The following is a 15,010-nucleotide window of genomic DNA, read 5'->3' as shown; positions in this document are numbered from 1 at the left end:
GACAATTTTCCCTGTCTTACAGGCTGAGAAACTGAGATATAAAGTGGGACAGAGACTTGCCCAAGATTATACAGTGAATGAGAAGAGATTTAAATTCAGCATCTTCTAGCACAGAAACCTGATGCTTGGACTACTATATCACACTGGTTCTCTAGTTTAACTTTCAAAGCCCTAGTCTATGGCAGCTTGTGGCTCCCTCAAACATTACTGCCTTCCATCTTTGCCCTTGTCTGTACCATTCATCTTCTAGCCATTGAATCTGTTCCCACCTGTCATGCTCCCTGCTCTGCTAATAGATTAAACTTTTCCAATAAAAGAAAATGATATTAAAGGAATAATAACAACACTGATAACGAGAGTCTCATATATATATTTCTTGCTCCTCCCTCAATGTCTCCCCTCATTCCACAGTCTTACAGCAAGAGCAGCATTAATCATCAGAGCAGCAGCTAAGAGATAAGACTGATCAGACTCTTGCTGTACATTAGCGTGTGTATGTGTGTGTATACGTTTGTGTAGGAGAGAAGGAGCAGCAGAATAATCTGTCATTTTATACATTTATATTGCTGGCCTGAGTCAGGACTACTTCTACATTGTTTCTACAGACTGAAATCATTCATGTCCTTTCACTCCATTAGAGGTCACTTTTCAGGTAAAGAGATGAAATACTATGACAAGTTATACTTTAGAGTGCAAGGTGCTGCATGCATAGTTAGAGAACATACTGTGATTTCTTCTTTGCCAGCAGGACTGCTTGTGTATCAAGGATGGTTTCCCTTGTTGGATAATATTTGCTAGTTCTCCTCAAGCTGAGCTGGTTTGGAGGTCTTCAGAAGATTTTCAGATGTCTCTAGGGCAGGTCTTTGTCAACCTAGGTAAACCTTACTCAGAGCTGAGAGGGAAGGATCCCTGCAGCCTAAGACACCTCCACTGAAAAAAGTTCTTGTATTTAGAAGAGTGTATGCTGATTTGAGGAAAGGATTTCTCTTCTCATTGGTGAATGGTTCACAAGTTTGCCAACTGTCCATAAGTGACAGATAGTAAAAATTCAGGCTAGAAATACCTGTCCATAAAGTTTATAAAAGAAATCTTGAGCTGTCCATAAAAATACAAAGCAATGGGAGCTGATTGAATATCCCCGGTCAGGAAAGAAGATGGGTGCAGTGTTGAAGAACAGTCAAAGCACAGCAGTTCCACCTAGTGTCCAAGAAGTAGTTCTGTAACCTGCAGGTAGCCTTCTCTCTAGGGCTTTGTAGACCCTTTCTCTCCATCCATGTGCTGCTGCTTTATATCCCATTGGCAACCTATAACATGGTTGTGTCACAGGTAACCTTCTTTGTAGGTTCCTGCTGGAATGCAGGATTAAGGCGAGTGGGGGGAGGGAGGGCAGCATTGTGCAGGGTACAGTTGCTGGCATCAGGGTATAGAGGTGAGTAGGGGACTCCTGGGGAGGCAGCTAAGCATAAAACCATTGCTACAGTCAAGTAAGGTTGCCAACCCAGGAATTTTTTTACTGCAAACTTTTCACTGACAACTATTTTTTATTTTACTTTTGATTGATGTTTTACTTTTGGTTGGTGTTACACCCCTAAATTTGAACCCGGAATATCTACCTGGGATCTGGCAGCAGGGCAGAGCCTGTCAGAAGAGTTACATTTACATTATGTAAAGCATGCATCAGTAAAAACATTTGTCAGTAAAAAAGAAGTTTAGTTGTCAGTAAAAAGTTTGAAGAGTGTCAATGAAAAAAAAATTGTGGTTTGGCAAGCCTGATGGTATACAGTATATAAAGTCTTTCTTTCCTTTAGCTATGTCATTGCCAAAGTGGGCATTTGAACATGAGAAATTGGAAGAGAGGTGCGACAAAACAGTGTGGGTAATGAGCCTCCTCCACTTCTGGTTTGCTCAAAACACATCTGTTAACGATACCTTCCTGCCTCCCTTCATCTCTGAATCCTTCAGTTGACTTCCTCTCTCTAACTACATTAAATTCACATCCTTCATCCTTATACAGAAGGCCTTTCAGAGCCTCAACCTACCCTGCATTTTATCCCTTATTCTTCCTTCTCCCTCTCTGCGTCCTACTCAATAATTTGAGTGTTCTCATAATTTCCTTTTCCCTTTGTCTACTTCATACCTTCTATTAATCTACCAATGTCTGGCAAGGTAAAGGAGCTAATGTCCCTTATGCTGCCCACAAAATACTCTCTCTCTCCAATTTCTTCAACCACATCTAAAAGGAAGTAAAGCCTGAAGTGCAGCACCAACGTGGTGCACAGAAGTCACTACTGACTGTGAGAGAAGACTGCCACCTGCTGAGCCATTTCAAGGATGACCACTTACCAGACCAAATTCAGAAAAGATGGCTTTCACTTGCACCAAAGACACAGTGACTTAAATATACAAGGGATGGATTTGTATCTTATGCAATACGGAGAAGATTAGAACCCACAGTTCTACTTTTCCACTGCAACGTTGTTAAAATAAGCACTTGTGTTTGGGGAAAGAGGATATTTTATGATCCCAGTGTACTGTATCCAACACACTTGTAGAATATGCAAAAGGGAAGAGAAAGGATTGCCAGTTCTTTGGTTTATACATCAGCCAGGTTTCATTGAGCCATTTTCCTTAATCAGTTAATCACCAGGTTCAAGAGCCTGGTACAGCAGACATGGCTCACAATTCAGTGACATCTCATCTCAGAGATGAAAAAGAAACTGGCGGGAATCCTTCTGTTTTTGTTAGCTAACAGCACCATCTCTCAAAAGAAAACCCAAGGCTTTAATTAAATGGTTTCAGAAAGTGGGTCTGTCATAACAGCTCAGATGTGTTTCTAATTTCCACATAGTCATTCAAATGAGAGCTGGGAAAGGTAAGAGGCACATCCCCACCTCTCAGCCAGCCTTGTCAAAAAACAAAATGGAAATTTCTTTCTTGTAAGTCTTCTGGCAATGTCTGCAGCTTCCAGTCATTTCCCTGAAGTGTATAAATAGCAAGCAGAGCAGACGCGCCTTAAGAAAATGTGAGCCAATTCTCTGAGTACATCTGAGCTGTAATAGTTGATTCTACTCTATTTATTTCTAAGCAGATGTTTGATCTGTATTGTGTCTTTTGTCATCTACTGTTGTTGTACAACCACCTTGGAACAACAAACTCTATTTCTATTCTGCCAATGTGGCCAGTGATCAAATTTGTGCTTGTTCATAACACTTAGCTACAGTATCTATCTAAAGTTCCTATATATAATCTGAACCAAATTTTGAAAGGAATAACCAAATTGTTCCCACAAGATTTACAAGAGCTCCTGGCTGGCTGTGCCTGAATATGAGAATCTTTACCCATAAAAAGGTGCACGCTGACTGCCATTTCCCATTTCCTAGGAAATCGATCCTACCTGTTTCTAATAGCTTTATCTTTTGACAATCTTTTGCATCTGTTTCTGATGGCTGGCTAAAAATAAAAGTAAGGGGGAGGCAGGGGAAAGTTTCCATTAAACATGTTAACTTTTTATCCGCTACATAAGAAACAACACTGTGCAACTCAAAACCAAGAAATAATCTAAAACCTGAAAGATTTAGAAAGTCCCTGTCTTCATGCCCTGAGAAAAATCTATCCTAGGTTACATATTCCTTGGTAAGACTGAAAACAGAATTTGGCAGACCACATTAAAGCTGTATTTCAATACTTGCTGCTGCAGGTTAAAGAGGTTGGATATCTTGCCAGCTTTTGTAGGCATAAGTCAATCTGACTCAAACCTTTTACTAATTATCTGTATAAAGAAAATGTGGATCCCAACAAAACCCACACATGCTAAGCATCTGAAGTGTGAAGAGATGCCATCTGAAACTGGGCTATCCAAAGAATATACACCAAGTATACACTGAGAAATAATGCACAGCAATTTGTGGAATCTATACAGTACTATGATCCTTTATTCAGTAGTTCTACTGGAATCATGAACCTGGACCCCACGTATAAGGTATTACTGATTTACGTAGGGAGCGAGAGGGAGCGAGAGGGAGGGAGAGAGAGAGAGATCTGGTTTCTAAGTGCAACATTACTATGTTAGTATAGCAGTAGTCTTCATTACAGACATGAGTCTTTGTTCAGTTCCTCCAGCATAATTAAGACCAGTTAGTACATGCATTGGTGGGCTTCCACATTTAACCCAGGAAATAATAATTTCTTGGTACCATTCTTCTAAGTGCCAAACGCAACCCAGCACAGTGTAAGGAACACTGCAAGTGTCATTTTTAAAGGTGATGTCAGAATAAGGTCCTAATCTTTTAGAATTATTTTTAAAAATCCTGACACTTGTACAGGAATAGGAGCATTAATCTGGATGTCCAGGCCAAAGGGTGTGTAATTATTTGTACCTTTCGAAGTGGCTATTCAATTGAAACTGGGAGAAGTTTGTATTAACAGTTTCCTGTTCTAACATTATAGCATAGGATTACAATTCGTTGCTGAATATTTGCCATATTCCACCCAAGAACTGCTGCATTTCAGTGGTGGGAGGAGCTAGCCTTATAACATTATTAAGTGTTTAGTGACCCCTTGTTATTGCTGTAAAAAAACCCTCTTTCATCCATATAGAAAATCATTCTGGATGGAAACTTTCTGGACCAGATTTAGATTCTTACTCTCAACCACTACTTTCTTTCTCTGCCCCAAATCCCTAAACATCTGGCTTGTTTGGGAAATACATCAACTAGAATGAGCAAACCAGGCTTTGTGGGTTCCACTGCAGTCATGAAAGAACTCTCTTGATGTATTCACTGAGGGCATGGGCAAGGGAGAGAGATGATTACAGGAGGGCAAGATTTGGAAGCTTTAGTTTCTTTGCAATGAAAAATACATTCATGAAAGACAAGGAAAGAATGAACAAAAAGCAGGGTGCATAATTTTATGCATTACAAATGGGCCAATGAAATCAGTCCCATCAAAAGCTTTTTTTTTCTTTTCCTTTTTTTCATTAGAAGATTTCAGTCTTGGGATGAAAATGTCACTAGAGATGCCTAACAAGCCAAGAGTAAATTAGAGGCTGATTTCCTTTCCCAAAAATTATCATCTAAAAGGGAAACGGAAAATACCTGTGCAAGTGCAAGGGTGAAGAGATGTGTATTTTTCTTGGATGACTGTTAAGTTTTAATTGGACTGACAAATCATCTGTGCTTTTCTACTTTGCGAGACATGGTAGGAAAGGATCCAGCCTCAGAGTTGCACATTATGGAAGGATATGAATCAAGGCTATTAGTTGTGTTTGTTATTGGCTAGAGTAAAATGCCAAGAACCAGAGGAGCCTACTCTGACCTGAACCAAGGAAGCTGGACTCTTGACATGAACAACAGAAATTTTCCCCACTTTCCATTACTCAGCACCTTCTCAAATACGTTACAATACTATATCTGGCATTTCTATGGCATTTTCCACCATATTTGAAAGACATCATGAATAATTATTTTAATATCCCAGCTACTTTCTCCAAAGATAACATAACCCAACACATTAGGGAAGGATTCACATCCTATATTATACCAAAAGGGTTGGAACCACTGGCCTAATCCCTTTGGTGCTACTTTTCCACTGCAGTGCTTTCAAAATAAATACATGCTGCAGGAGAGGGGAATAAAGAATATTTTATTATCCCAACGTAAAGCTTCTAACAGGACAGACCATGAAGCATCCAGCCTTGACTACTCCAGGACAATGAAAGATTACTAAACTCATGTTGCTTTAAATGAAACATTTCAAGCTCTAAAAAACCTGTGCGTCTGATGACACCTCAGTTGTTGACTTTAAGGGGACCTTTGCTTGGGTAAAGACTTTATGACTGCTTTCCTAGTGACCCCAGAACTGAGCCAGATGGAAAGTACAGCACAAATGAAGAGAAATGGAAGTCTCCTTATAAGGTCTTTTGAGTGGTGACTCACAAAATAAGCACAGAGCTGGCCAATATCAGCTTTATAGTAGCCGGTCTGGCAGCAAATCCAAGAAAAGGAAAGCTTCCTCTACCTCATCACATTTTCAGGCAGCCTATCCAAACAACACTAAATTGGTCTACCAAAAGATGAGTCTTGTCCTAATTAGGAAGCACAGGCATGTGGGGTTCAAGGTCTTTAGCAATTGAAAAAAAAAAGACTTCTAATTAAAATCCAGTCTGCTAGAAAATACACACCTGACATGGGGCAGCATTATGACCCTTGTCTAATAATAACCTGTGCTCCATTGTATTTCACTGTAAGCAGAAAAATAGCTGCTTGCCTTTCTGCCCTTTGCACGGTATTATAGTAAAGGAAAACTCCCAGAAAGAATATTATTAATATAAGAGCGCCTGGTATATCAGGGCCTGAGGTTTGCAAGAGTAATTTGATACAACACATGTCATTTCTGAACAGATTTATGCTTGAATCCAGAACAAACCTGTGCTTGAGAAGGTCAAAACAGCATGTGTACTTAGGGTCAACAAACACAGCTTTGTTAGTGAGATATAAGATCATTGTATTAAATTCTTTGAAACATACAAACATAAAAAGAATCCTTTTCTATCATTTTTGTTTTCAATGAACTGAAAAACACAGCTCTAGGGAAGAAAGACATCTTCCCTCAGGGCTTCACTAAGTCACACATACGCCCCAACCACCTAACTGTATCAAAGGAGAACCACTGTCTCATACAACCTAAACTGTTCTTCAGACACCTCGCAGTTTTCACTGATCTTACATGCCGTAAATTATTAAAATGATAAGTGCTAAATCCCGATGGTGAAGTTACTGACATTACTGATGCTAAAAATCATATCCAGTAATATTGTTTTTCTATATCCATTATGCTGCATATTTCTCCAATGTTACATCCCATATCTGGGCCTTAACAGAGGGAGAAGCATAACTGTGTTTCTGTGAGTTTGTGTGCACGTGTGTTGTATACATTATTTTAGAGCCCCTTCCCACTTTTACAGGCTCTTCAGATTAAGCACACACACTAAAACATTTGTGGTAGTATTGAGAGTACTTGACTGGTCATAGATGAGAACCCCATTTTGCTATACCCCTAGCATAAAAGATAAAAGAATGGCCCATCAACCAAAGTGCTTACAGTCTAAATGTAAAGATATGAGAATAGATGGACACTGGCAAACAGACAGAGAAAAGGGAGAAGGTTAGTCAGCCTGATAGGCAGTACTTGTCAGAACATCAACAGCTTAACCTTTGTAGGCATCATGATAAATGAGATTTTTAAGGAGGGATCTGAGGAAGAATATAAAATGGTTTATGGACAGTAACCCCCAAGCATTACAGAAAGCACAAAGGTGTTTTTTGAAATTCTCCAACTCAGCAAAACATATTGGCATCACAGACTGATTGGAAATGGAAGTTTACTTTTTAGTGCTGAACAAGAAATGATACATGAAGAAAATATAGTCTGAGAAGAACCTCAAAATCATAGGTGGTATTGTGGGGCCACTGGTGTTGTGGGGTCCCCTTTCACTGCAGCTAGCTGCAACAGCAGGTGGTAGCTGCTGAGGCAAGAGGCCTCCCCTGCTCGCAAGAGAGGAGTGGGGATGTAGATCTAGGCCAGGAGGTGGTGGTGGAGAGAGCAGGAATTTGTGGCAGCTCATCAAGCTCCTGCTGCTCCCTGGCCGAGAAGCTCCAGCAGCAGGCAGGGGAACTGTAGGCACCCCCTGGTGGTCACAGGATACTAGGCAAGCTGGACCTAGAGTGACCAGGTAAATAGCAGTTCTTATTTCTTAGGTTGTTAAAGGTAGGCAGTAGAAAGTAATAACAGAGTGCTATTATACTCTGCTGGCTGTATCTTATGCTGCCTGAGGAATTAATTTGATCTATTAGATGTCCCCTGTTTCTTAGATCTACAGTTAGAAGTAGTGGTACCAAATTTGCCAGCATTCATGTTGAGTACTGTAAGTCACAATTATAACTAGGCATCTAAAAACCACAGCTCATATTGCTGGCTAAAGAGAAAAGGATAATTTCTTTCTATCTCAACCACACAACATAATACAACTTAAGCTGACAGTCAAACAACTCTACCAAGAGAGAGAGGAAGAAAGGAGAGTCATCTTGTACCATGACAGCAATAAACTGGTCTGCTCTTGAAATGCAGAAAGTTGTAATGGAGGTACATATTGACTTTTATCTTCCTTTCAGTGGGTAGAGTGAAGTGTCAAGAGTTATTGCTTTAATATCAGCAGAGATGAGGCCATTTGTTGTGGTGCGCGTGTATCCAGGAAATCATTGCTCTAACCATGTTTTTAGAGGCTCTTCTACACTTTATTATATCTCTTTGATGCCTTTTCAGCACACAGTGGTCTTGACTAGTGAAGTGCCATATAGAGCAGCAGAAAGCTTTGTGTGAGATTTCTTCTTCAAATGATCATTTCCAGTTCTAGAAAACCACAAGTGGTCCAATTCTATTCTCAGTTACACTGACATAAATCAGTTTAATTCCACTTGATTATCTACATGTGAAATGAAGGTGATGTAATAAACTCTGAAACAGTTCACGCCAGAGTACATTGCTTCCAGGTGCAGCATCTACACATGTACCTGCAACAGCAGCACTTTGAGCCAGGGCAGAGCAGCCTCCGGCTGGCACCAGCCTTGGCAGGTCAGTCCCGGGGTCTGTGTGGCAGCATTGGGCAGCAGAGGGGTTGTCTGGGGCATGAGAGTGCTAAAACTTCAGAGCTGTGTGGCTAGGCAGGAGCTTGGCCCCCTGCTGCCTGGGCTACCTGGGTGCAATTTACACCCGTGACCACCAGCTACATGTGCATTTAGTCGCACTTAATTACTCTGCCACGTGACAGTACTGACAGTACTATCCTATGGAGGATTTAATTTGTTTACTGCACCTTAATACTGGCGCATGTATAGACTGTGATGCTTTACTGCAGAGGTAATTAGTTTACTCTGAAGTAAAGTGCACATGTAGATACACCTAGTTCCATACATTATGGCAGATCTCCTCCACTGCAGTATTGTGTAACAGCAGTATTTGGCCTATTTACTTCCCTGAGCAAGACATTTCTTTAAAATTCTTCTAATAGTCAGAGAAATGAGTTGTCTCTCACAAGATCTGACAGACCCCAACAAGTCCTGGGGTATTTCTCCTCATGTTGTTGACAATTATAATTCATGCACCAGTCTTTGAGGGTAATAACTCAAGAATCCTACTGCTGACTGGAATTTACAGACTGTCAATGGGGGAGGGTAGCGTTAAGCCCTAGTTCAGCTTTAATTACTTCAACTAAACTGCAGCAATTTTCACTGCAATAATAAATACCTCCCCCAGAGTGAAGTAAAGTTCTGCATTTTCACATCATTCATGAACAAGATTAGATGAAAAATACAGAGAAAGAAAACACAGGGAAAAGAATAAGAAGCCACTGATGAAACCTCAATCACTTAGAGAAATCATACAATGTTATATTATTAATTTTGTTACAATTTCATTGAACCTGTTCATTGCAAAAGTCAAGAATATGAATGCCCAAGAAAATTTGTGTCAAGGAGGCAAGTGGACTCATTTTAAAATATTTCTTTTTTAAGCAGCAATACAACTTTTCCTATCTCTTTTGTTTAGGGTTAAAAAATCACTGGCCAAATTCTCAGCTGATGTAAGTAGGTGTCAGCCAGCTGAGTTCAATGAACACATTTAATGTCTATCTGCTAAAGGTCTGGCCCCTCATGTATTATAAAACCGATTATTTTGCTTTTGTTACTATCACAGTTGTAGCCTACAGGAATGGAAATAATTAATGGGATCTATTTCATATTTCAGTGTTAACATCCATTATTTGCACTTTACTTTTTATTATGTGTAGGCCATGGCTATAAGGTACTCAAGTTACTGAAAGGCAAGCTAGGGTCTCAACTCACTCTTCATTAAGTACTCCATAGTAACTGCTAACACTTACTTCACAGTAAATTTGAGGTACCTTATCACACTTTCAATGAGGAATAAACTACCTCAATTTACTATGGGATAAGAGCATGCATGTGAGTAGTTGCTACAGAATAGCTGACAGGCTGTAGTTCACACCACAGCTTAACTCTCAGTAATATTATTGTGTTCTTATACCCCATGAATGTTGATCAGACAGTTAGTTTCTGAACAATTTCATACCCAAGCTTTCACATAAAACCGTTGAATTTTTTAATGTTACAAACATAATTGCAGTTGCACAGCTAAATCTATTTATACCAGAACTTTTAAACTCAAATCCAGTGGAAAATCCTGAAGAGTACTGTGACACTCAAAAGTTTACCTACGTCTATCCCAACCATACAGTTAGTTCAATAAAAATATCATACACAAGAGTTCTTTTCTGCTGATCGCATATTTTGGATAAACTCTTTTGGAACACATACATTTTGGATGAAATGGATCTGACGGAGCTCCTATAGCATTATCTAAGAGAAAGCTGTAACATCAAAAAGAAAAATGGCTTACCCTGAAAGCTATGCTCCATTGCCTTTTCCCCCATTGAGAACCTCACCATTGCAGAATATATGGAAGAATAATAATAAATAATAATCTACATACATCTCATTAGGCTGTCATTGAAACTCCCTAGTGATAATTTTTTCCACTTCTATCAAAACATGCAAACAATGTGGTCCAAATCCTGTTCTCATGGTGCAACGTCACTGGTAAACATTGAGTTGCACTGGTACGAGAACAGAATTTCACCCTATTATTAAAAACATGTGCAGTAAAAATGCACCCATTTCTGCTCGTTTAAACCAAAAAAGCATCACATTCTGTGCTGATTTGTACCATATATAGTCTTATTAAAACCTACCATTTTGTGGAGTATAATTCATCTGAGAATGCAACCAAAGAGGCTTACCTAATCAGTCAACTAACAATTAAAGTATAAACCAGAACCCAAACAAATGGAGAAGAAGAAATGGCTCACCTGGATGCTAGGTGGGGAACGGTTTTTTCGGGTTGTAGTGGTGGCCATGGTAGTGGTGGTTTCCATCACTGTGGTAGACATTTCTGGTGGCATGGAGGTTGTAGGTGTTGTTCCCAAGAGGGATGGGACTTCTCCAACAAGCCGGACACTTCCATTGATTTTAATGTTGGGGTTGTTCTCTGCTGCCATATTCAGAACTTTCAAACCATTGTAATAGAGACCGGAGAGCTGGCCTTGAAAGAGACGTCCTCTGTCCTTCCCGCCAATGGCTATTTGCGCCTGGGTGTTGAAGATCGTTAACTGTCGTCCTAGTGAAGGGGAGGAGGGGGGGGTGAAATAACATTACTGACAGAAATTTTCTGCAATTTCTTACCTTGAACTGAGTCCCAACAAGAATGGGCTGAAGATGAAAGCAGGTTCCCTAGTGGTGGAGATTAAATAGTAGAAACTGTGAAGCAAATTCCTGTTTTAGACTAATTAATGGTAGACATAGTCCTGAACAAATGAACACTGGATCCTGAAATTCTCACTTTAACCCACAATTGAACAATGAGAAAGTTTTGATCCAAATACAGAAATGAGATGCAAATTTTGCAATTTGGGTCTATTTTTAATTACAAATAAAATTTTCATGTACAGTTACTCCCTCTAGTGGCTTTTGAGGATGCAAAGCAACCTGGATCCTAACCCTTCTCAAGGCTTAGCCCAATATACATGGGAAAATAGTTTGGACACTGACAGGTAAAAAGGGAGAAATTCACTTCTGGAGATTCTGAGAATAGGCAGTAAAAGAAAGATAAACTCTAAGAAAAGTGTGATCCATGGGCATCCTGGGGAATATAGAAAAGCTTCAAGTAAGAGAATGTGACCTGGAAATTAGCAAAGGGGGAAGGCAAGGAACCCCAAACATCCGAAAATTCCAAATATGAACATTTCTAATGTAATGAAAAACAAGGCTCTTAAAATAGTAAAAGGTGATTGATTATTCTTCATTGTGCTCACCATGAAAAAGCTACACATGAAACTCATTTTACAGGCAGCAAAACTAAAGCAAAGGCAGGTTAAGTGATTTAGCCAAAGTCACAAAGGGCATTTTTACATGTGCTCTGGAAGGTGTGTAAAAGCCGTGCTAATTAAAAGCACCCAAGCATCACATGTATCAGTGTTCCCCACACTGAAAAATTGCAGCAGGGCGCTTTGAACTAAAGCTCACTGAATGAGCTTTAATTCAAAGCACTGCCCCCTGCCATTTTTCAGTGCAGAAATGCAGATACACATGATGGTAGAGTCTGCTAGGAGCACTTTTATTTCTGTGCTCCAGCAGACTTGATTAATTGATTCTGCTCCGACACATTGGATTTCCAGAGTGTTGGAGCTGGCTCCCTGCATGTCTATAGGAGCCCATAAATTGGGTCGGGGAGAGTTTAACATGGAAAAATCAGCCAGTTGTCTTTTTCCCACAGAGCATTCAAGTCACCCCCAGCCCAGAATGACTCAAATATTACCTGCTTTCGCAAACTACCCTAGACCAATTAATTGAAAGTATTAATGATTCTTCCCACTGCAAAGAAAATGGAGAGTATTTTTCTCTCTGTCCAAAGTTTTGTAGTATGTCAATGGATCTACTGGATTAACAGGGAACCAAAGTGGCCAGAATTCAGGCCAATCAAAGCAGAGTCAAACCATTCTTTACTAGATTATTCAATTTTGTTACCCCTTTGCCATCCATTTTCACAATATTTGCAGTATTTCACCATCCCATTTCCTCTACTCACCACTCATGTCCCTCTTTCTCTAGTCCACCCTGATAAGTAGTGTGGAATACCACCATGTAGTAGAGCAGAGCCTGTCTCCCACTGATCAATCCCTCACAGCCAGTGGTTAAAGCAGATCAAAATAGGAGGGGGAGCTCACCAATTTTGGTGGTCGTCGTGACGGGTCTCGAAGTCAAGTGGTGATGCGGTGTTGCATCATCTTAGGGTGACAGGATGAACCATGGGAAAGAGAATGGGGACAAGAGAAGAAATGTATCTGAAAGGAGTTTCTGTCCCCAAGGAGGGCCCTAGCTAGCCAAGCAAAAATGTATGTGTCTGTGTGACATATGGAAAGGTGGGGGTGGGGCGCACCTCCCTAGCACTCCTCACACACGTACCTAAAAATGCCAACATTTAAACTTGACCAGGATGGATGATTTGTACTGATGAAAAGCAAAGAAAATAAAAATGGAGAGAGTAGCACTTCATACCTCTGAAAAATCATGAAACTCCTGGTGCAATTTCTTGCATTTCAGGAGGTTTTAAAATTTACCAGGACAGAACTTTTGTCCCATTAAACCAGAACCAGCTAAACATGAAAACAGGGCCTCCCACTGTGCAAAATCTAAGTAGTTTATCCCCTCTGCTATCTCGAAGGATACTGGGCTCTTGCTTCTATCTCCCATCAATATTCAGCTCTCTTAAGCAAGTCTCTTCCTTCACTATAAGTTAGGGCAAATGGTAGCATGCTTTTGGCATTAAAGCTTCTGTAAAGCAGCTTAAAGCTTTGTGACTGACCAGGTCTCCTGAGGGGATTTTTTCCCTCCTGCCTTTTTATTTTACATTGCTTTACCCAGACCCTTAGTGGTTCAATTTTTCCCATGAGTCTCTTGAGGATTGTTTTCTCTTCTCCCCCAGCCTTTATCTTGTCCATTTCCCCTCCCTTCTTCACTGATTTCCCTTTGGCGTCACACTCTCCCTTTCCCTTTCCCTTTCCCTTACATGGTAGTACCAGGTGAGGGAGAGGAAGTTGATAAGGGCTGTCTTGCTACTCTTGCGATCTTCTTCCTCTGAAATGGAGGGATTTGCTCTTGAGGAAGCAATTGTTGCCGTTTCCCCTTGTCTCTCCAAAGGGGTTTCCTTTATTCCTTGTCTCTCAACCTGAAGGAAGGTGGGGGCTGGCAATATGTCTGATCAGACTACAGCAGTGGCAGATAGGGAAGACTGCTTCCTTTCCTGTCAGGTGTTGTTCTCTCTCAACCTGCTCTCTTCAGTTCTTCTAGCTCCTCCTGTCCCAGGGGAGGTGAATAAAAGTCGAACTCTCCAAGCCAGGAAGGGAAGAGAAATCGGCGCTCTCTCTGGTTTAGCAAAGGAAGTTTGCTGCACTCATTCCTGGTTTCCCTTTTAATCATAACAAGTCCTCCCAACTATATAGGACACCTCTGCTCAGATGTAACATGAAAGAGTCATCGCATCTCCACACCTTCTTTCTATCCTCTAATTTTTTAAGATCACCTATCCCAGGGAGGTGGCCCCATTCCAGGAAAGTGGAACTTTATTGTCTTTCCCCTCTTGAGTAACAGGTTCTTCAAGTCCAAGAACTGAAGACAGTGCATGCACCACATTACACAGTTACTACTGAACACAGCACTGGTGCTAAAGCTGTGTTTGCTAAAAGGACAATCACTTGTGGGATTTATCTCTGAGGAATCACCCCTAACCTACAACTCTGCTATGAGATGCACATAGTTGAATGAAGACAGCAGGAAAAAAGTGAATGAAATGAAAGAAATTTGTTCAAGAGAGGAAATGTGTACAGTCCTAGTGCTATATCAGAACTACTCCCTCCACCATTTCTTCTATGACTTGAATCAACAATCTTCATTCCTGCTCAGCATAACTTACTCATACAAATAACCCTATCAACTCCAAAAGGACTACTCATATGAGTAAGTGATACTTTGCAAGCGAGGGTTGTAGACTTGGGGTTTTTTTGTGGACTTGGGTCTTTTTTTCCATGGCCAAGTGAAAGACAACAATGGTCTACTTATTAATTGGGGGGGGAAGGGGGGGGCAGGGCTGGCAAATAGGTATGTTTTCAAATTGTTTGGTAAATCCCTTACAGAGCTCACATTCTTAAGTCTCTGTAAAAATATGTTTTCTACCTCTTTCTGATTTTTATCCTCAAAGGATAACATTTTTACAAAGACTCTCCTCTAGTTGAAAATATTAGCGAGAGCTTAGGAGACAGTTTCTGCTGCACAATGCTAAATCAGATTTGGGGTCCAGTTTTGCAAACCCCAGCTCACACAAGCAT

At 40.5% G+C, this 15,010-nt stretch overlaps 1 protein-coding gene across 9 annotated transcripts in view; it reads right to left on the bottom strand.

The window, feature by feature from the left end:
* The window catches only part of NRXN3 (neurexin 3), a 1,400,777-nt gene that overhangs the window by 137,841 nt on the left and 1,247,926 nt on the right, over positions 1 to 15,010 (bottom strand). For 5 of the 9 annotated variants that reach the window (XM_019552163.1, XM_019552159.1, XM_019552164.1 and 2 more), the window contains exons 19-20: positions 12,854 to 12,913; positions 10,940 to 11,247 (exon numbers count right to left, since the gene is read on the bottom strand). In XM_019552163.1, coding sequence (XP_019407708.1) covers positions 10,940 to 11,247; positions 12,854 to 12,913 — 368 coding nt within the window. The remainder of the gene's footprint in view (positions 1 to 10,939; positions 11,248 to 12,853; positions 12,914 to 15,010) is intronic. The other 4 variants (XM_019552167.1, XM_019552160.1, XM_019552162.1 and 1 more) reach the window with 1 other exon arrangement.

This window comes from Crocodylus porosus, unplaced genomic scaffold (genome assembly GCF_001723895.1).
Source record: "Crocodylus porosus isolate Cpor-Errol unplaced genomic scaffold, CroPor_comp1, whole genome shotgun sequence".
NCBI classification, from domain to species: domain Eukaryota; kingdom Metazoa; phylum Chordata; order Crocodylia; family Crocodylidae; genus Crocodylus; species Crocodylus porosus.
The sequence above is the reverse complement of the archived record's forward strand: the minus strand, read 5'-3'. Positions and strand labels throughout refer to the sequence as shown.